General features: G+C 41.5%; 1 protein-coding gene across 2 annotated transcripts in view; it reads left to right on the top strand.

The window, feature by feature from the left end:
* Nucleotides 1-22947, top strand: part of LOC130184293 (electrogenic aspartate/glutamate antiporter SLC25A13, mitochondrial) — a 47260-nt gene that overhangs the window by 21998 nt on the left and 2315 nt on the right. For both annotated transcript variants that reach the window (XM_056400216.1, XM_056400217.1), the window contains exons 8-16: nucleotides 468-561; nucleotides 1795-1879; nucleotides 4373-4457; nucleotides 5755-5913; nucleotides 7795-7847; nucleotides 8378-8458; nucleotides 13687-13827; nucleotides 17797-17935; nucleotides 21652-21810. In XM_056400216.1, the coding sequence (XP_056256191.1) occupies nucleotides 468-561; nucleotides 1795-1879; nucleotides 4373-4457; nucleotides 5755-5913; nucleotides 7795-7847; nucleotides 8378-8458; nucleotides 13687-13827; nucleotides 17797-17935; nucleotides 21652-21810 (996 nt within the window). The remainder of the gene's footprint in view (nucleotides 1-467; nucleotides 562-1794; nucleotides 1880-4372; nucleotides 4458-5754; nucleotides 5914-7794; nucleotides 7848-8377; nucleotides 8459-13686; nucleotides 13828-17796; nucleotides 17936-21651; nucleotides 21811-22947) is intronic.

Here is a 22947-nt window from a genome sequence, read left to right as displayed (position 1 = left end):
TTGCGTGCCAGTGAGGGTATACTGGTCCTCAGTTTTTTGGATGTTGTACCATTGTACTCCTGAAAGCCTGATAACAAGCCTCTCAATTTACCTGTCAATTTATGTTTCACTCAATTCCGAGTTTATCCACAGCTCCTTTGGATTAAAATGAAACAACTGAGGTGGTTTAGGTGGCATCAAATCATGACCATTCCCAGACCCAGAGCACACTGGAGGAAGTATGCATATCTCATCTGGTTGAGATCCACCAGGTTGAGCTGGAGGATATGGCAGAGCAGTAAAATGTCTTGACTGATACAACATCTGCTTCGTTTACTGTCACCTTGACCAGGACACAGATAGACGGCATCAAATGGAAAGATAGGGATATAAGATGTTTTCATTGTGTTTTCTATTTATTGTGTTGTAAATGTTGGTTTATTCATTCATTTTAGTACAAACTAAATAAAAACCTCCCTTTTTTGTAGAGGAGTTCATTGTGGCAGCTCAGAGGTTTGGGCAGGTGACACCAATGGAGGTAGACATCCTCTTTCAGCTGGCTGATCTGTCGGAGCCCCGTGGGTAAGACAGACACACACACACACATTGGCAAAAAAACATCTCTAAAGTTTCAAAAACAAAAAAGGCCCACAGAAAAATCATGCTAGTTTTGATTTAATACCTTTATTTTCATAATGTGACAGTGTTTTGGATGTAATTTGCTTTTCTATGTTTAATCTAGTCTTGGGGTGGATAATATGATCTCCGAGGAAATAATCATTAGTAATGTGGATCTGATGGCCAAGCAGGTAGTGACATTCATTGGATGTTTTGCTGAGAAAAGGCAAACACTTAAGTTTAGAAAATTGTAGCTTTGTAACTGCGATAATGGAAGGATTGCATCTAAGTATTCGTACATCAGTCATTTAACTTTTTCCTCAGCTAGTCGCGGAGAAAGTCTATCCCACATTTGCCCCCCACAGCACACCTTTGGCCCTAACGTCCATAACTCAGAGAGACGAGCACTTTCTTCCTTCTCAAACTTCTCTGCAACGGATCAAAAGAATCAGACATGACTACATCAGTGCCAGAGAATCGTTTTTCAGTCCAAACCCAATCCAAACTCCCATTCATGTAAAAAAAAAAGAAAAAAAAAAGGGGCAATTCAAGCTCCTATAATCCGTGCCACAAAACAACTGTATATGTCTCACATTCCCTCACTTCCTCTGCGTCTGCCTCGCGGCCCGACGAGTGTACTCATAATTTCTAACCCCGGCCTGAGACACCACCTGATTATTATTTCTGGGCAATGGGATACTTTAATAGCCCTCTCCACTCCCCTTGATTGGAGATGCGAGAGATAATAGCCCCAATATTCAGAGGAGAGGAGTGGGGAGAGTGGGGAGGGGGGGATTTGGCGTTCCCCGTTCCCTCAGCCTGGGAAATCTGGGACCATCATAGAGATGCAATGGAAAGACTCATAAAGGCAGTAGTTTTCTATCCAAAGGTTAAATATCTATGTTATACTTGGATGAAAGGATAAAAGAGTGGGAGTCGTCAGTTCCTGTAGATCGGTTGTCTAACTCAATCATGCCAAGCGCAGGTCTGGATTTCTGAATGCCACAATATTTTCACATAGAACGATGGCAAAGTATCTGTAAAGTTTGAGTAACTTCACACTGACAGATTGCGCTTGCAAAGGTCATATACTTGGTGATGCATGTATGAAATATTATAATCCTCTGAGAGTTTTTACAACAGTTGAAAGTTACTCCAAACCTCCCTCTCCCTCCTCATTCTCTCTCTCTTCACCAGACGTGTTGGTTTAGTGGACATCGTGAAGATCGCTCCGCTGGAGGAAGGCGCCCTGCCCTACAACTTGGCAGAGGTCCAGAGACAGGTACAGAATATGAAGACTTGTTGATGTGTTTGGTTTCCTCTTCCACATTGGCAGCTCTTTTCCATCTCGATACAATCTCTAGGGTTAGATGTCACTGTGCAGATGACTGAGATTTATAATTAAAGATAGTGATATCTCCTTCACAGGTAATTAATCCCCAAAACCAAAACATCAGTTTGATTTAGGATTTTGGCATGAATTATTCTATTAATTCACTGACACATGTGTATTAGAGTTACATAGAATTGAAATTAAGCAACACAGGAGATGTAGACCCAAACAGGTTTTGTGAGGCATAAAGTTGATAGTTCGCCCCCAAGTTGCCGGTCAGCCAGTACACATCAGTCCTACTCATTTTCAAAAGTTCATACCAAGGTTTAGAAGTTGTGTCCAAGTAACACCACTAGACCCCCACCACTCCCCCTTCAAATGTGGTTGAAAAAAAATACATATACTCAAAACTTCCAAATCCACACAAATAAAGAGAATCAGAAACGTCCTCATTACCTAATGAAAGTCAAACATACTTCACATTGTAAATAATAGATGTGAAAAGACTTAAGACAAGTTGTAACCAAGAAGAGGAAGGAGGACGTATTGCGAGCCGGACAGATGAGCAGAGGAGTGTTTTCTTTCTCGGGCTGTTTGGTCAGAGTTGTGTTGCCGGGTGGGTTCCAGCGCTACAGTGAAGGCTTGGCCAGGCCATATTGGAGCAGGCTGGGGCCAAAGGGGAGCAAGCAAAGGGGCCCAGCACTACACAGACGCCAGTCCCACCACAATGAGCCACTTTAGGCCCTTGTGGTTCGGCCTCGGGGGCTGGCCGCCAGCTAGCTGGAACTCTCTCTCCTCATCTTTCGCTTGTTCTCTCCATTTCCTTTTTGATCTACTTCTCCCTTTCTCTCTCCCTCTCTCTTATTTCTCTACATGTTTGCCGGTTTGCCTTTTCTCTCTCTTTATGTCCTGTTAACTTGTTCCCTCTTTCTCCCTCAAACATCCTGACAGTAAGTATTGCCAAGTTTCATCAGTCCTCAGGCAAACAGAGCTGAGGAGGACGGGAGAGTTTGTGTAGAGGGGACGTTTGGGCAGGAAGCAACCTCTGAGGATGAATTGTGGGGGTGGGGCTGGGGTTCTCTCTGACAGTTGGACCTGTTCTAGAGACTCCCATTCCCCTCACCCACACACACACACACACACACACACTCACACACACACACACACACACATACTTACCACACTGCACCCCCCCTCTCCCCAGGGTCGAGAGGCCAGGGCTGGGCAGACCAGACAAGGCAACAGGTACCTCAGGTGGAGGAGGGAGTGTGGCTAATGTTACTGTGTGGCTAATGCTACTAACACTTTGCTGCTCTCAGATCACTTTGATTCTAATTTTATTTGACAAATGGTTTTTCAGACTAGTGTAAGACAGATTCAGTTACACAGAAACTGCCATTCTAATGCAGAAAGAAAGAATTAAGCACTGACAATAAATACGTCAATAGATAATACAACCATCTCTGCATAGTTTCAGGTGGAGAAGTGCAAAGAATTAACTAGTTATAGTTGGAAATAAGTAATTGTAAATTAAATAATAAAGGGTGTGTGTTTACATATATTGATAAATAGTATATTATACTTTAAAATATTAGATATTTACTTTATAGAAATTGCACAGGAAAAGACAGTTGCACAGAAAGTTGATCATACTGTTTTTTTGGCTCAGCGCAGGGATACAACAGTAGATATTAGGTGGTGGTTAATAGGTTTACATGTTTTATGCAACAGTCTTAAAACCTAGAAAACACTCCGATCTTTTCTTAATTTCTAACCTAACTCACCACCTGATCACTTGTGCAGGACTTAGTGTTGCTTTCAGCAGTTACTCTGTCTAGTTCTAAAATGATTAGTCTATCAACAAAAAAATTAAGTCAGTATTTGTTTATTTTTTTAAGTCAAGGTGCCAAAGACATGTCTGGTTACAGATTCTTAAATGAGAAGATTGGCTGCTTTTCTGTTTCTATAGCTCTGTAATCTGAGAAGCATTGTGAAGACGTCATCTTGAGCTATTGGAAATAACGATGGCAGGTTTTTTTTCACCATTTTCTGACATTTCATAGTCAGTTAAACAGTTACTCAAAAAAATAATGAACACAATAACTGTAGAAAATATGATTTTAAAGCATGTTTATTTGTGCACTCATCAATTAAAAACATTTTGTTACTCTCATTTCTTGTAAGCATAATTAGTAAATGACCATTATGATTAAAACCAATGTCCATCATGAAATTGGGACTTCCTGTCAAACACTATACAACCTGTGTGACAAATTCTTTATTTAATAGCCCTTTATCTTGCAGGGTGGTGGAGTTAGATGTGTGGCATGCAACGTTTTATGAAGTACATGTGGAATGTTTTAGAGAAATGTCTGAAACTGTGGATTGTCTACTGGCATGTCTCTCTAACTGTTTTAATCTGTTCTGTTCCACTGTGAGCAGCAGTTGGGCAGTGACGGCTCCCGCCCCATCCTGGTCCAGGTGGCAGAGTCAGTCTACAGGTTCACCCTTGGCTCAGTGGCAGGGGGTAAGAGTCACGCCCCATTGGCTCCCTGCATACCTTCAACCCACCACCCACCTACCTGTTTGCCTGCCTACCTGCCCCCCCCCCCCCCCCCCCCGCCCTCCACTGTCCTCATAAGAAAAGGGTGAGAGAGAGAGAGGACAATGGCCCCTCTATTGCCCTTTTGCTTGCTTACAAGAGCAACGGTCACTCCCCTGCTTAAAGAGAAGTTCTCCCTCTCCTTCTCGTTCTCGCTCAGTCTCTCTCTCTCTACCATCCCTCTGTCTCGCTCTGTCCCGTCTCTCGTCTCTCTGCGTGCCATGGGAAAACCCTCTTGTGTGGATTCTTTTGTACCTGTATGAGTGATCACAAGAGGGAGGATGAAGGTGGGGGTGAAGGGTGGTGCCTAGGCCTTGTGTTTGGCTCCAGACTCCCCACTGTTTGTCTTCTCCTCCTCCCTTCCTTCATTCCTCCCTTCTCCTCCTCCTTCTATCCCAAGGGAGACAGCTTAATAAGGAGGTACGGGTCCGCCATCCCTTCTTCTCCTTTGGTCTCTCTCTAATTAAGTCTGTCGCCTTGGGTCGGTTCTTTTTGTTTGTGTCCGTCTGACAGGCCAAAGACACTGAACTCAAAAAACTTTGACGTTTTTAACATTACCCCCACATACTTCCCCTTCCTCCTCCTCCTCTACCTCTTCTTCCTCTTAAAGGGTCAATTCACCCAAATTGCAAAAACACCTAGTGGTATCTCGAGTAGTATCACTGCCAGTAGTTTTTCACCCCAACATTATGAAGGTGAATTTAATTTTGTTTGCATGTTTGTGAGATTTTAGCATTAGCATAATCAGTGACCTCTAATTGTGAGGTTCCGCTCACTTTCAGCATAATATGTAACCTCCAAAATAATTTTTCTACTCAACAACTGCTGTTGAGTAGAAAACTATTGTATTTTTTCACTGGTGAACCAACAATTTAATCTACATCTGTAGCTGAACTTTGCTCAGGTTATTCCAAACAGTTTGAACATATTTTCAAAAGAAAAAGTAGCTTAGAGTCATCAAATAACATATGACCCAATCTACTCTTCACTCCTCTTACTCATTTTTTCAGCATTTTCTATTGTTGTTGGCTTCAATTGTAAAACACAAAGATGTATGCACAAGAGTGGGACATGGGTGTTGGTTGAGGCAAGGGGGAAGGCAATGCTGGCATGGTCATAAAAGTAAAGTACTTAAGTGAAAGCTGTGTGTTGAAATAAACAGATAATACCCTCATAACATGTGGTCAGTATCTAAAAAAAGCTTTTGTTTTATTGTCTGTAGCTGTGGGTGCCACAGCAGTGTACCCCATTGATCTGGTCAAGACGCGCATGCAGAACCAGAGGAGCAGCGGCTCCCTGGTGGGAGAGCTCATGTACAAGAGCAGCTTCGACTGCTTCAAGAAGGTGGTGCGCTATGAGGGCTTCTTTGGACTCTACCGAGGTCAGTATGCATGAATGTTTTGACCTGCAGTCACGGTTGTAAACAGCACAGTCGATACTGTCTTTGATGCTTTAATCCTGCAGTACTTGTGCAAAAGCTACTGTTGCTTATACTTGCTGGAGTCTTTACGTAAAAACACTCCAAAAACAGTATTTCCAACTCACTGACAGTCAAATTCACAAAACAGGTTTTGGCAAAAAAGGAGCTGAGATGAGAGAAAAGAGAGAAGAGGCTAGTAGTAAGGACAATAAAAGAGAAGGGAAGCAAGAGGAGATGAGAGGAGAAGAAAAGTGTATGGGGGACAGGAGGGCGGTGTGAGTTCACCTCTCTGTTGACCTGTCTCCTTTGAAGTGATTACCGACTGGCTGGGGACTTTCAGAGCAGGACAATGAACATCACACGCAAGGCCACATACCTTTAGGCCTGTGTCATGATGCGGTGATGTCGTGCGTCTAGACCTACACACTCATACAAACTCATACACAGACACTGAGCAGATGTGCAAGTATGTAGACACGCACACACGGACATGCAGGTGGCTACTTGGGCATGCAGGTACGCACATACCGGGGCATGACATCCCTAATGACTACCTGCCCCGTCTTCAGACACTGGGGTTAGTGTGTCTAGGTTGGTATTGTTGGGGTAGGATTGAAGGAGGATTGAAAAATGGTCCCCTGGAACGGTGGCGGGGCCTTTTCAAAATCCCATGATTTTGATTGACAGCACCGGGCTCCTGAGAGGAAACTTGAATGCTTGAATTTCTGTGGGAAACACAAAGGCCATCAGGAAAGGAATGGCTCCACAGACGTAGACATGGACAGGTCTGGCTCCAGATAGATAGCCAGACAGGTATCCTGACAGCCAAACGGTAGTTATGTAATATAAGTTGAAAGTGTGTTCACTTATGGGAAAATCTGCTGAAGGAGGAATTTAAAATCATCAGTGCAAAATTGGCACAATTACCTTTGTTTGATGTTCGATGGCAGGATCTAACAAAACATCTTAACAGTTTAAAAAAATGTTTTATAGGGATTATTTTGAAATAAAAGAAGTTGCATGTTCCCAAGTCCCTGTGTGTATTCACATATATTTTGTGTTGAAGAAAGTATGCAAACAGTTGGAAAAAAAATTTAGAAAATGATTTTGGTTTGCATTTTATGAGGTCCAGGCTGGTCCTTTCACCAAGCTCCAAATTGAGTATATGATTATGTGTGTGTGTGGCCTTGCTACACACAGACTACTGTAGACTATTAACTGTGTCTGTAACTTTGAGGAAATGTGTGTGTGTGTGTGTGTGTGCGTGTGTGCGTGCATGCGTGCGTGTGTGCCTGTCTGCTGTCTGTGTGTGTGTCTGTGTGTGTGTCTGTGTGTGTGTCTGTGTGTGTGTCTGTGTGTGTGTCTGTGTGTGTGTGTGTGTGTGTGTGTGTGTGTGTGTGTCTTGCCTAGAGGCTGGGTAGGGGGCCAAGTTTCATTGTGCTCTGTTGTGATTATTTTGTTTATTTTTATCCAGCTCTGGGTTGTAATTGAGGTCTGCGTAAACTTTTGGTTGGTTTGTTTTATACTCTGCCCTTTTTTCCTATTCTGGGAAGCAGTTTCTCTTTCTTCATCCTCTCTCTACCCCTTCTTCCTCTCTCTCTTGTTGCTACTCTGATGTCCCCACACTCCACATCAATAGATTTCATTAGCGTCTGGGGGATCTTGCAGGGTCGGACGCATGCAGCAGGAAGCCACACTTCATGTGGACTCTGTGTGGAAGTGGTATATGTATATGCGTGTGTGTGTGTGTGTGTGTGTGTGTGTGTGTGTGTGTGTGTGTGTGTGAGGAGGGGTACCACAGCAGTCTTTTTTTCTAATCATTTCGTCGTTTCCTAATGATAGGTCTGGTACCACAGCTACTGGGTGTGGCGCCCGAGAAAGCCATAAAGCTTACAGTAAGTCACTGCGTTAGACACATGCACGTTCACACAGAGATCCATGAGGTTTTTCTATCCTTTTAATTTCTCAGATCAATTTTATATAATGTGATACAACACACATCACACGCTTAGATGGAAATGATGACCTACAGTTACATACAGTCACCTGTAGTTACATTGTGAGCACCCTTCCAGTGTACCTGCATCTGGGACCTGTCTATCAGGCATCTTTGTGAAAAGGATTAAAGCATTTAACATTGAGGTACGCAGTGGTGTCAATATTGTTGTCATTATAACATATATCTAATGGTTAATGCTTGTTAACACAACTTAGTTATAATGTCCTCTGATAAATAAAATCAATGGTGTCTTTCAGTGCAAACCAAATTACATTAGAAGTGAGATGTAGGATTATCATTTGTGCACTGGATTTTTCTACATCTCAGGTTGTACAGAAAATACTGTATATAGTGTATTAACTATATTTATACTATGCTGAACCAGCTTTAGTAGCTTTGTATGAAACTATAACTTTGTGTTTCCAGGTGAATGACTTTGTGCGAGGAAAGACCAGACAGAAAGATGGCACAGTCCCTCTGGGTGCTGAGATCCTGGCTGGTGGATGTGTAAGTGTCAAATCAGCTGTTAACATTTGTTACATTTTCTAATGAGACTTTATTGGCTTATTTGCAGAGCTCGTCTTTCATCGACAACTAGGACAGGTCGACTTGGCCAAAAATATTAATGTTAATTATAGAAGTTTTAATATCAGTCGAAAACCAGTTGATATTGGTTTTAAACTACTCTTCATGCCCAGTACTTGACAAACACTTGCCAGTGGAACATTTTTCAAATCTGAGGTAGAAAATTTAAAGCAATTATAATGATAAAATCTAACCTAACTTACTCACCTTTCTAAAACCTAATTTGTCCAATATTCCTGCGATGTGATTGGCAGTTCATTATTAATTTCTGTGCATGCAATCTTAAGAATGAAAATTAATTATATTGAATATTTATCAACCATTTGTTTTATTTTAATTGAAGAAAATTATATTGCGATAATTTTCATTTCATTGCCCAGCCCTATTCACAACCTAGACAGAATTTAAACCAATGGACCATTTGGTGTTAGATACAGGAGCTTTTTACAGCCTGAGGCCTCAAAAGACACAGCAATCTAAACATTTAGCCAAGACCCTATGTAAGAAAATATTATAAGCAGACGTCCCTCTCAGAGACAGTTCCAAAAGAGTGACCACAATGGTAATAAACCATTTAGATTTTCTGTTATCCTAACTATTTTACCCTTTTTAAAGTTTTGACTTTCATAGTAGAGCTATAATTATAACATCAACTGTCGAGTCCAGTCCAATCAAATACAGATGTGCAATATCATATCATTCATATTAATACTGCCAGATTTTTTAAAGTGATCAAAAATTGTCATATCATGGTGTTGACATATTTATGTCATGGCTGCATAGAGCAGCAGAGAGCTCGGCTGAAAACAACAGTAAAGCTGCTGCCTGCTCTGCTGTTAAGAAGTTCATTAGAACAGTATGGAAGTGGTTTGGTGATAAGATGTAAGATCTACAACAAAGCACGGTACTTCAGTATGTGCCCTTTACATGTATGAAGCCTTAAACTGCAAAAAGGGGCGATACAACAAAGTCATTTAACCATCTCAAGCAGTAATCTCAACAAACTGCACAGCTGAGTCACTGTAGCTGTTTAACAATAAATCATAATAAAGTAATAGGACTGGTTTATTGAGAGCCACTGCTTTCCACGCAACATTTTGTTTTCACAACTAAACAGTGGGTATAGGAATGATTGAATCCTCTTGTTCAGATTCCCTCTGAGAACTTCTCCGAGTTCTCTGACAGTGTGAATATGTCCCAATATATTCAGCATGTTTACAACAGCGTGCCAGTATTTGGCTCCAATACAGTCAACATTACATATTTCAGTATCCACCTTTTTTTTTTTCTCCTTTAAAAATCCAAACATGGAGAGCCTCTCTCTCCCTCTTCATCATCATGGCTCCTCAAAGTGCACTGTGCAGAAATGATGCTGTGCACTACATAGACAGTGTGTACAGTACCAAGGCAGCATACATCTCTTAACTATGTTTACCTGTTTTCTGAGTGCCGCCCTTCTGACAGTTGAGCAGACAGACACTGACCTGTTTGGAGGCCAGCAGTCGCTGCTTGTTGATGGAACGTGTAGAGATCACACATGAAAGAGCAAACGCACATGCTGTACATCGCACTCGCAAGAGTGTGTGCATGTATGACAAACAGAAGAGCACACAGGTGCACACACACGCACACACACACGCGTGTGTACACTTACAAGGAGGAGACCAAGATTGACAGCAGCTGCTACCTGAGACCCCCTCCCCCCTCCAGTCTGTTACCTGCTCCCCTCCCATCATAGGTTTTGATCACTGAGCTGTCACAGTCCAACCACAATCCATGTATGCACACATACACACGCACACATACACACACACACACACACACACACACACACACACACACACACACACACAGTGAGTCCTCCAAGGCCGAGCAAATGAAAGAAGGTCTTTCACTCAAGCCCCTTTTGATGCTGATCACTAAAGCAAAGTATTTCAGGATACACAAGTCATTATGGGTTTAGCTCCACTCAGGCACATTCAATTGACCTTATTTGTTCTTGGAATACGTTTAAGAAATGTTTTCACATGGTACATTTGCTGTAATTTAAATTTTGGATGGCGATTTTGTTTTTTGAAAGAGACAGAAATAAAACAGTACAGTAACTCTAGGAAAGCAAATATACTAAAGAAGTGTTCTCCACTGTACTGGGTGTGAAAAGTAGTGGTTGCCTTTTTTTTATACAACCCATATGGATTCAGAAGCAGAACCATAACAGAGGCAGAGGGAGAGGATAAATGTAGTGGAGAGGAGTGTGGATGGATGGATTTTTCCTCTTTTCCTCCGTGAGCCGTCGTGACAGCTCCTTTCATCCTGGCTGAGGCCCCGGTGTTAGTGCTGGCACTGCACTCTGCCTGCCACTTTATCTCACACACACACACACAAGCACACACACACCGACACACTCACACATAGAAGTCGAACCCTCCTGAACCCTGTTTTAGTGAGGCTCCAGCCACAGCACATGAAATCTGTTTATATCATTTGGTAGCTGTGAAAGTGTTGGTTTGGACCACAGTGTCGGCCTCAGATCCACAGTCTATAAAGCAAAAGAAAGAGAAAGAACAGGGGACTAGTAATGTTTTATGTTCACTTTCTGTGTAGTAAATGTATCTCAACACAACTTCTTTATCTCCTCTAATGTGCTGTTTTGCCTCATACCTTTCTTTGCTGTCCTTGTTTTTTCTTCTTCTTATTGCTTATCTTTTTTTATCACCTTTCACTCTTCTCTGCCCTCTTAAATACGCTCTTTTTCTCACCTACACTTCCCTGTCCTCACCTCCTCCTCCTCCTCCTCCTGCTCCCTCCTCTTTCCCCTCTCTAAACCTGTGGCTCAGCACCATTAAGCTCCAGTGCGGGTTGCCAGTTTCTAATGATTATTTGGTAAGAATGGCATGCTCCGTTGACTGAGCTGGCTGGATGCTTATCTGGCAGTTACTGGCCTGCATTTCAGGACTTAAGTTACACAAAATGCTTACTGGGTCATTGCTGAAGGAAGAGTGGGGGTAAGACTGTGAGTCCAAATACACCAATACTTTGTTCATTTTCATTGTAAATGTATCACAGGTTTGCATGGTTGATTTAAGTCTTTGTAATGGGTTTCTTATTCAAGCCTGACATGAATTATGAAAACATTATCATTGAATCTAAGACACACACACACACATGGACCTGCACATACAGCATGAAGGCTGTTAGGTCCAAATGAAAGTGTGATTGTTATTTATGGATGTCGGGTAATGTGTTTAGCTGGTGCTAATCTCTTGTATGGCCTTAAGTGAGTGGTGAGAGAGGGGGGGGGGTTCCTCAAACTTTACTAAGCTCTTTTTGCAGTACACACACACACACACACACATAGCCAGGAGCTGTGATGCGTGCATAAGGTGCTGACGTCCCAGGTTTCTAAGGATCACCTTGCCTTGTAATTACCTGGGAATCATCAGAGAGCCGCCGACGCTGTCACTCCATAATCACAACCCTCAACCTCGCTGCCTCAACCTCGACCTTCCCTCACTTCTCTTGTTTTGACTACTGCTCTCTCTGTTTCTTTCTTACTATCCTTCTCTCTCTCATTAGCTCTCTCTGTTTATTTGTCTGATTCTCTCTTTTCTAATCGCCTCCCTCTCTGTCCTCGAGGTTCAAAGGTTTTTCCAGAATTATTTGATAGAAATGTGGGATTGAAAAAAAAAGCTCTGCACTGTCACTCTTTTTATCTCATGTTGTCAGGTATAATTGTGAATTCATCTCTCTGAACAATGTTGTTGTTTACCCTCCTTGAGTAAACAACATCTCCATCTCCAGTCTCATTAGAATCCAATTGAAGCAGCCAACCCTGCTATGGGATAGAGCCAATAGCCTCTTAATGCTTGTGCTATTAGCCAGCATGTAATCAACTAGGTTATTTCCATAAAACAAGTCATAAAGAGTTAGCTGTGAGATGTAGCGGCTTTGGAGCAGCAGCCCTCCTGCTATTCACAGCCTCTCGTTTGGTCTGGAAGGGAGGCTGTAGCCCACTACACTCAGCTGGAAAAAAAAAAAGCTGCTGCACACACCTTCAATGAGACGATTATGATCTCTGTCTCTCCCTCCTCCCTCTCTTCTCTTAGGCAATATATGGCAACACTTAAAACTGAGGGACTTTTAGCAAAAAAGAACTGCCCGTGTTGCAGATTGGAGCTTGATGCCTTCCCGTAAGGCAAGGGGCGACAAGAACAATCCATCATTCATAACCAAGCAAATGAAGTAGGGGGAGAAAAGGAGAGAAACAACAACAAACAGACTAGGCCTATTTAAGACAGAAATGGCGCCATGGCAACCGATTGCTATCTAATTGCGATGTGCCGCCCTTTTGCTTGTAGCTACAGTAACCATGGGCAACTGCAGCGAGAGAGACACAGTATTAGAGAAGATGAGGGGGATAGTTTGAGAGGAAGTCAGAGACAGAGAGAGGGACAATGATTAAACAACATTAAGTCAGGAGAAGTCAATTTTCCAAGTAAAAATCTCCAAACATTTCTCAGTATCTAGAAGCATCATGTCATCCTCCCTGACTAGATACAGCTAACCATTTGTCTTGCCACAACTCTACCACAGCAGTTACCTCTAATACTTAAAAGCCCTGCCGACCTGAAAGGCAGAGGAACCAGTCTGAACTTGCTGCAGTATTGTTGCCCTCCCTTCACAAGTACAGGTTTGCAGAAGAGTGCAAAGTGAGAGGTTAGAGAGTAAAAGAGAAGTCAGAGAGTCCCCGCAGGGTCTGTGTGATGAAGACAAACAGCTGACAGACCCGACTGCATCAGTTGGACTTCCCGGCACTCTCCTGTACTTTCCTCCTCTTCACGCGGTTGTTTTGCAGCTGGTTGCTGAGGCGGCACTATTGTTAAGTTACATCACTTGCTGCGTGTACAAGCAAGATAACAGAAAATTTTTTTCTCTTGATTGTGTCATAATGTTTTTGTGTGCCATGTTGAAATGTTGAAATGAACACCTGTCTTGAGTGGAACACACAAAATCTCACATTAATCATTGTCGTAACTGACATTTAAATTGAGTTTAATTTGCAGCAGCATATCACTATATCAGTACCTAATCCTTTTCTGTTTTCTCTAAGTTCACTCTGTTGATTTCTTTTTTTCACTGTGTTCCTTCAGGCTGGCGGCTCCCAGGTGATCTTCACCAACCCTCTGGAGATAGTAAAGATTCGTCTGCAGGTGGCTGGAGAGATCACCACAGGGCCGAGGGTCAGCGCCCTGTCCGTCATCAGGGACCTCGGCTTTTTCGGACTTTACAAGGTGGGAAACAATGATGAGGTCAGAGGTGCAAGATCATCACACAAAATGCAACTGGACACTAAAGGCTCATGTGCAGCTGATGCAGTTCACATGCATTTTCTGTGTAGCTGTTTGGCTCGATGTGTGATCCCATGTTTGATCCACATATTGCACCTTAACAAAAATGCCTTTTCTCATGACTCTGTTGCAGTATTAGAACAAGTGTGGTGTTATCTTGTTAGATCAGATTTGCGCAGAATACAGAGTTTTAACATATAAACGTATAAATGCAATGTTTATATGTTTATATATTAATAAGCACATGCAGAATTAGAGAGAGAATCATCCAACTTCTCTTTTGAAATATAAACAGATTTTTTCCCACAAGAAAGTAGGATTCAGCAGTTAATTTTACAAAATTTTCCTTTACAAAATTTATTTTCTAACCTGGTGTTTTCTGCCATGCTTGAGATTTTTTTGCTCAGGTCCTTTTAGGATTAGAGAGTAGAGTTACATAACAAGAGAATTCTGAGATGCACAAATGTACTTTCCTACTTTTTTTTTCCACAGTAAAATTATAACTGTCGGGTTGCTGTGGTGGCCAAGGGATTAAGGCGCTGAACTAGGGACTCCATGTCCCTAACTGGGGACCATATTGCATGTCTCTACCATCATTTCCTGTCATCTCTTTACTGTCACTGTCTTATAAAGGAATAAAGTGCCTAAAAAATGTTGGTAAAGTTGTCAGACCCACCAATTCAAGTATCCAACTGGACACAGTGGAGGTCACTGTTCAATTTAGTTGAACTTTGACCTAATAGGAAATCACTGTAGTGTGTGCTGCTATGGGTCACGCAGCTTCCTGGCAGAGCACTCTCCCCATTACTCTCTCCATTGGAAATAATGGCCTAGCTATGTGCTAGCTTGAACTTGCGCTATTGGTGTGAAAGTGATATGTGTGTATTTTTCACAGTGTTAAATATTGCAATTGCAAACTAATTGAAACCTTGGAAATCAGGTCAGGTGGGCATTTGGGGGTTTCTACAAAATAAAATGCTCTGATGTCTTATTATATATATTTCAAATGCATTGGTTTAAACTGATGAGTGTTGTAACAGAACAGCAGCCTGTTGGTTTCATGTCAGTCAACATTCACAAACCCCCTTTTTCATTTGTCTCTGTCCGCTGTGATTTGTCAGCATGAAGCTCATTAATTCCTTTCCCAGAAAAGATGACGGGAGATGCAGTGTTTAAAATGTTCACTTAGAGACAAGTCATGACACTGAAGCAGTTAAAAGATCAGATCACAGTAACATATAAGTCAAAGGATACTGGACATTGACTACTTGACTACTTTAATGATAGAGGACTTGGAGAGAAAACATCACTGTATTCAGGAGATTTCCAATTTTTAAATTGAAAATCACATTTATCATTAAATGAAAGGTACACCCTTGGAGGATGCCCAGAGCTATATTTTATGTAACGCTAAATTCAAGTTAAATTATTTGGCAAATCATTGCCAGATGTCCAGTATCCATTCTCACAACTTCACAACAATCCATTATTTGCCATTACTGTTGTGTAAATCATACTGTATGTGATTCTTCTATTACCTATTGTACAATTATACATATTACATTACCCCACATCAGCTATCATTTAAATCAACAATTCCATGTGGTCTTCTGTTCAAGAGCAAAAAAAAGCACAATTTATGTTAAAAGCTGTATTTAACCTTAATTGCCATAATTGGTATTTTTCAATGGCACAGGGGCTAAAAATTACAGTGCACTGTTTGAACATATTAGTGTTGTGTGATATTATGCACCAACGCATTGTAAAGTGTGAAAGATTACAGTGTCATTTTATGGGCTAATATAGCAATATTATAGTGTTGGTGTGTTTTAAAGAATATTTCCTGTATTTTTATTCTAACTTCCCCTATAAATATTATGACTCCTACGACAGTCTGTTTGTGCCAGTGAGGTGCACGGTTACAGTGTTTTTTTTTTGGTTTTTTTTGTGATGGTACCACTTAGACAGAAGAGCTGTAGGAGTCAGTGAACGAGCTGTGGCTACCGCTAACATTAGCAGCTTAACTGGCTAGACAGGGACATTAGCCCTCAGGGTGAAACAGAGCATGTCTAATTAAATTACATAAATAAATCCTAATGGAGCTTGGCAGGAGAGATTCTGCCTCGACTGTAAACACAATCAACTGTGAAAATGTCAATCTCATACCTGGGGTTGGATTAATTTGCCTCATTTTATTTAAGTAAAACGATGGCACTTGTGTTGTCAAATTCTAAGTAGTAAACAGTTTTTCAATGAAGATCAAGCCTTCCTTAGACAGGACATACATTTTGACTGTCTGCCCATTATTTACTACACGGCTGACGTGACCACCGGTCAGCACAAGCAAATTCCATGTAAACCTTTTGGGTCTCTTAACAAGGCTGTAAAAGAACGTGGTGCCTCCTCTTGTTTCTTTCTACCTGCCTACTGTTCCTGTGTTTGAGTGCTTGTGTGCTCACTCCTAGCAGTTTATGACCATGTTGGAGTGTCCATATAACTACAGTCTGAGAGAATGCTACGTTACCCAAAAGAGTGTGTGTCAATGCGTGCATGCACACTTCATTGCATTCGTCTCCTGGTCCATGCATAAAGAGGAGACAAAGTGCATTGAGAAAGCAGTAGCGGTATTGGTGGTGGTGGTGGAGGGGAGGTGGGGAGGAGACGAGCTTCAGCCTGCAAGCCCCAGACGGGCTGGCTCCGGAGGGGCTGCACCCAGGCACAGAGCAGCCTTTGTCAGGGTAATTATCCTGACGCTCACCCTCCTCTGGTGGAGCTACCGGTTGGTAGGGTGGCTAACGCACTAGCGCCACCATTCATCACAGGGGGAAAGCTGTCATTGTAAGAATATGGATCCAGATGATGTTTAAAATATATGTAGTCATTGTATATAAGTCTACTTATGTGTAGAAGTACATCAGAGGCATTTTGCCTGTTCTGAATTGCATTTCATCTTGGTGTAAAAGCACTGTATATACACACTCCCACTCAGCTGCTGCTCTGCAAGTGCATTACCCAACCCAACACTAGCACCCTGATATTAAGGCTTCCAGTCCCAGTCCCTGTGACGCTGGTTGTCTGTCCTGCCTCGATAGAATCTCCCAGCTTTCAGCAGCCGCTCGGGCCCCAGTCAGTGAGCAGGAGGGACAGGCAGACAAGAAGTGCCAGAGGAAAGAGAGGGAAAGAGATAGCCCAGGTATCTGCCAATTCTGTCTCTCTCTGCCTGTGTGTGTAGGAACTAAAGGATTATCCCATAGGAGTTAAATGAAGCCTATCCAAAACAGGGAGACCCTGCCCAGCTCTTTAAACGCCTTCTGTTGACTGTAGTTGCTGTATCAAGACGGTGGCACCGTGCCAACAGGCTTGAAATACAGCAGGAAACTTAATAGGCTTGATGATATAGTGTTGTTTACAGTGGCAGACAAGGAGCCATCTTCGTCAGCCAGTCTATCTTTCTCTGCTTTTCCCACAATTTTTTTTTTTTTTTTCTTTTGTCAGCTTTGCTCTTGGAGCTGCCTCCCTCACCTGCTGCTGTGGACACAGATCGTTTGCATATGCAGAGACATGATTTCTCTGGCACGTTGTGGTCAATATTTCACTGCACCAAAAGAGATCCAGGAGTCTTTTGGAAATCATTTCTTTGGCGGTGACATCAGTTGATTCTTGAATATCTGCTTTGTGAACAGACAGTTGATATTTCATATTGTGGCTGGAAAAAAAAAAAAAAACACAATCCATCTTCCAAGCCCAGAGCAAGAAGTCAAGGTTTGAATTCTCTGAGCCCCATCACTCTTTCTCTGCTCCCCTTTTCTGTTTATACTTGTCTTTGTTTTCTCTTTATGAGAGTTTGACTCTAAACCCAATATTATGACCTAAAATACCTCTTTCTCCTCCTCTCTAACTCTCTTTCTTCAGGGATCCAAGGCTTGTTTTCTGCGGGACATCCCCTTCTCAGCCATTTACTTTCCCTGCTATGCTCACACCAAGGCTTACCTAACTGAGGAGGACGGGAGGATAGGGCCAGCCAAGATGCTGTTTGCTGGAGCTCTGGCAGGTAAAGTCCTTCTTACTAAACCATCGTTACTGCCCTTAAACTCAAGCAGACAGGGGCAGGAACTGTTACCCACACTGTCCTTGAAAAACAGTCAAAATCAAAAGCATCTATGTGTGCCTTTTGTGCAGCATGATTTAGAAAGAAATTTATGGATTTGTCAGATTAGGACAATAATTTTTCATTCTGGGGTGAGGAAATAGAGTTGCACCTAATTGGAAAGTACTGACCGTGTTAGATGGATCAGGTATTGTCCAGATGTGACTGATCCAAATCAAATACAATTACTTTATCAATGTCACTATAGAATTTAGTGTTTTTACTATCAGTTACATCCATTACTCAGTTTTTAGCAGCACAACAATCCCTGTCCTCAGGTTACATTTCAAAAAAATGATGTCTACAGTGTGAGAAGAGATTTTAGATTTGGGGAAAAGAGAGATTGTTATTCAGTATCAGGAGGGAAAAAGATTATCAATAGAGAAATGAAAAATTATAAAATTTATAATCAGGTATTTTAAAGGCTGCATTTTTCTTTAATCAATTATTACAATATTGTAATTGTTGACAAACTGTATCTATATATAAACCCATGTTGTATTTTAATAACGTAACCATGTAGAGTGTGCCTGTGACTTTCTCATGAAAATACAGTATTCTGTAAAATATCTTATTGTCCGTTGTGAGCCAGAAAAGTCAGCTTCAGTCCCTGACACAATGTGCACAACCCTGAAGTTTAGGAAATAAAATCTTTGGTGTGCTCCACTTTTGAACAAAGAGTGCGAGCAGGTCTCACTCTGCCTTCTCCTCAGACTTTCACGAGCCTGCAGTAACAGTAGCAGAGCTCAAAGTTTGGAAGCCAGGCAGCCTCTGACCGCAGGCTCCATGGCGGTAGCTGCTAATTAGAGCGCTGCTCAGTGATTGGGGACTGGGGTTTTGGAGCTCTGCTGCAGGGAAGCGCCTCACATGCCTGCCAACCAGGCTTTCCAATCCCAATATATTGTACATGCACATACACATGTATGCGAGAAAGCACACACTGTAGCACAAACATGCTTGTGCATACTTTATACATGTTCACGCTGTAGGAATGTACACAGCCCTGTATATGCATTAGTTTGGCCACAGACATGAGCAAAGAGACCAGAAGGACCAAAACATCCACTGATGACTTAACAACTTTATCATCTCCCTGAAAATATGATCTATTCAAAGCAGACTTTTAATATTGGATTTATCCTAAAGAAAACACTAATAACAGCCCAGCACTCTCCTGCCAAGTTAAAAAGCTTTAGAGCATTTGCATAAAAGACTTAATATTTGTTTTGAATCCTCAGAGATGTGTCAGCAGCACTCTGTTTTTGACGCAGAGGCACGGCACAACACGGAAAAATCATAAATCCACCCTCCCTCCTCCATTTTTACTCTGGTTTCTCACCACAAGACTGGCAGCCACGGCCCACAGACTCCGAGCTGAAACGAGCCTCATGATTTCTTTATTTTTTTCGTTACATCGACACATTTATCATCACGCTTTCACATATATTTATCAGCGGTTGCAGCATTCTGGCAATTAGTGTTTTACAGTCAGCACAGGAAATTGAATTACACGCTCAGTTTGTACAGCATTATTTAGCCAGGCATTAGTCTGCTCTGTGAAGAACATAGTGTTGGCCATCTCTAACTGACATTAACTCTGTACGTGAGAGAAAGTTTTTGGTCTTATTGGCTGTGGGGTGAAAGGAGTATCCTGACAACTACTGTCCAGACTGCCATGAAATTTGGAATGAATATTAATGACGTCAAGTCAAATGTTTTCACTTGTGTCTCATGACAGGGTAAAGTAATATTATCATTCTAGTCATGTAGAGGTGAAACAGTTGATTTGTCAACTGACAGAAAAGTAATCTGCAACTATTATGATAATCATTTAATCGTTTGAGTCACTTTTCATTCAAACATTTGCTGCTTCTAGCTTCTTAAAAGTCAGTGTTTTCTGCTTTTCTCCGTTTTCTACAAATGTTAAAGGTGTCCTGTGGGCTTTTTGACCACTAATAATAGTGCTATGGAACAATGTACGCGGTGGCACAATTCAGTACACGGTGGCACAGTTCACATTAAGCTGTTCCACTGATCCCCAGTTTGTCGGTGCGTTGCCACGTTATGACACAAAGGCAAAGATGAGGAAGACTGCTAGCAAGCAAACATGGATGTGAGAAATGCATGATTTTAAAAAATTTTTTTCAAATGGGCTGTAAATGTTTTATGAGGAAGGAAATGCATTCAGCACTTTTTTTAAGATCTCAAGGATAAACATGATGGTTTTTGGTGAGAAATACTGAATCTAAACATTATTTTTGTTTGTGTACAAAACCTGCACATAGCAGCTTTAACTACAGACTGTTTTATGGACAAAATTTCTGAAGACACCAAGACCTGTGGGAAATTGTGATGGGCGTTTTTCACATATTTTGACATTATGTTTGTTTGGACGTAGTAATATTGTCATCTTGATTTTCCATAATGTAATTTTGCTACTTTATATACAGTAACTATTGCATCTTTGTCTATTCTGGAGGAGGAACCATTCCTCTGTGCTCTTCCTGAGGTTTCTTCCACTTTTTACCTGTTAAAGGGTTTTTTTTTTTGGGAGGTTTTCTTTATCAGAACTGACGGTTAAGGATAGAAGCTGCCATATAGGCTACTGTACAGATTGTAAAGCATGTTGAGGCAAATTTATATGGCTATAAAAATCAATAGATTAAGAGGATTAATCTGTTATGAAAATAATAGTTTCAGCCCTATGATCATACTGTATATTCATCTCAGACTTTTAAGACTTCAAAGAAATGTTAAATAATTGATATTTGAGGATATAGTATCAATAGAATGTCCCTATACCAAATTAAAAAGAATTGGTATCAAATGATAAACCACTGTGCCATTATTCTGCAGTTCAAAACTGCAATTGTTAATATTTGCATTTGCAGGGTCAGAGTTACTACATTAGCTATACTTCAGATCCCTCCCCTCTCCTCTCCTCAGTTCAGTGCAGGTGGTCAGTCTCCACCGGTTGCTAGTCTGCTACCTAATGCTGAGTTGATCAGGCTTGCTGAATAGCTCGTTTGGCCGTTACAAAAACCAAGAAGTCAGACTAAATCGTCAAGAGGGCAGTTGATGGTAATGACCGAGCCATCAATGATTGAGCCCATTCATGGCTGAAGTGGCTGGAGTGGGGACTTTGCAGTCACTCCCTTCAGTCAGCTAGTCACTTTCAGCGGCGCACGGGGCACAGTGTGCATTGCTGTCATTACCGTCCATTGTCTGGCCCCTTTCAAATGCCTGTAAGAAAAGTGGGAGAGAGAGGAAAGGAAGAAAAAAAGTAGAGATTAAATAATGGCCTCGCTGGTGGTATGGATTGGTCGATGTCGAAGTGATAGGAACTGGCCCCTACTTGTGTATAGTGTACGTATGCGGCAGACTTGCTGCAAGATGGTCAAGTTCCAAGATGACGTGTTTTAAAAGAGGGAACAAAGAGCGCTGAAACCACTCTATCAGATGCAATTACGATGATATGCAAGATTTCAGTCAGTCACTGATGGCTGCTTTCTGCAAATCAGCTCATGTGTTTGAGAGTGATTTTAAATATGTGCTCTATTTAGAATCAAACACATCCAACATCACGCAAGTCTGAACAGCTTTTGCATTTCTGTGTCCAGGCATGCCAGCAGCCTCTCTGGTGACCCCAGCAGACGTGATCAAGACCAGGCTACAGGTGGCGGCACGCGCCGGTCAGACCACCTACAGTGGCCTGGTGGACTGCTTCTGGAAGATCCTCAGAGAAGAGGGGCCCCGCGCTTTCTGGAAAGGAGCTGGAGGTACATTCATGAAATAAAACATCTAATGACATAAAACAGAGCTGTGAATATAATTTCAAACCCATTTTTTCCAACCCCCACACTTCTACAGTTAGAAGTTTGATTTTACAAAAATCTCTGAGCTTTTCAGTCCGGCTGCCATAAACAAGATGAGAGAAGCTCATAAAGCTGGACAAAAATGTAGATATGCTCATGTGAGTCGCCTTCAGTTATTACCCTTACTCACAAAAATACACTTTACAAGCAGCCGCAACAGCCCTGCAGCCTTTTTGTGCCTGGGTTTTGCCTCTCAGGCTACATACAGGTTGACCTGACGTATGGTGGAGCTTGTGAGGCCGTATACAACCTGAGAAAAGGAAAAGGGATGTAAAAAGGACTTGCATCACCTCCTCATGCTTTTGTGGGGATAAAAGGATTTAATCTGTATTTCTATTTATGGATAATATTCTCCTAAAACGGTGCTAGAATTGAACAGATAAAGCAGCAAAGGACTGTGCTCTTTGTTTTTACATATTTTCAACATATTATAATGTCATTCGAATGTAGGGCATTAATAATATGTTTGTACGGACTTGTTACATGTACAAACTTTACACTGGACAGTTTGTCAGTGTGGAAGAAGGAAAGCTGATTTGTTCCAAGTACTGTCTAAGTGATGTTTTTACTGGGAACCAGGCAACATTCTGTTTAGGAAGATAAAAACAAAACTTTATTTTGTAAACATGAATGATCGCTTAAGAGTGAGTTGGCTGTTTACAGACTAAACATTTAAATTAGCCAGAAAATCTGGCAGATAAAGAAAAGGCCATTTATCAGGATAAAGTTTAAGCTTGTAGCTTTTCTGTTCTGTCCTCTGTCGTTCACTTTACTTTTTCTTTTATTCTTCACATGAATATATGTCATTTGAATATATATTTAAGGTTTATAGACATACATGTAATGTTGCACCTAACCTTTTATTTTATTTTGATTTTATATGTGTTACTGTAAGATACATTTTTTGATGTTCAATAAATGTTTTTTCATCCCATGTAAGATGGCCCAAAAGTTTGGCATCACATGGAAATGAAAAGAAACTATACTGCATTTAGATTTTTTTGTTATACTACCATTATTATTATATTATGATAATTTAAT

Source organism: Seriola aureovittata, chromosome 16, assembly GCF_021018895.1.
Source record: "Seriola aureovittata isolate HTS-2021-v1 ecotype China chromosome 16, ASM2101889v1, whole genome shotgun sequence".
Classification (NCBI taxonomy): Eukaryota; Metazoa; Chordata; class Actinopteri; order Carangiformes; family Carangidae; genus Seriola; species Seriola aureovittata.
Note: the sequence above shows the minus strand (reverse complement) of the source record. Positions and strands in the feature narration are given on the sequence as shown.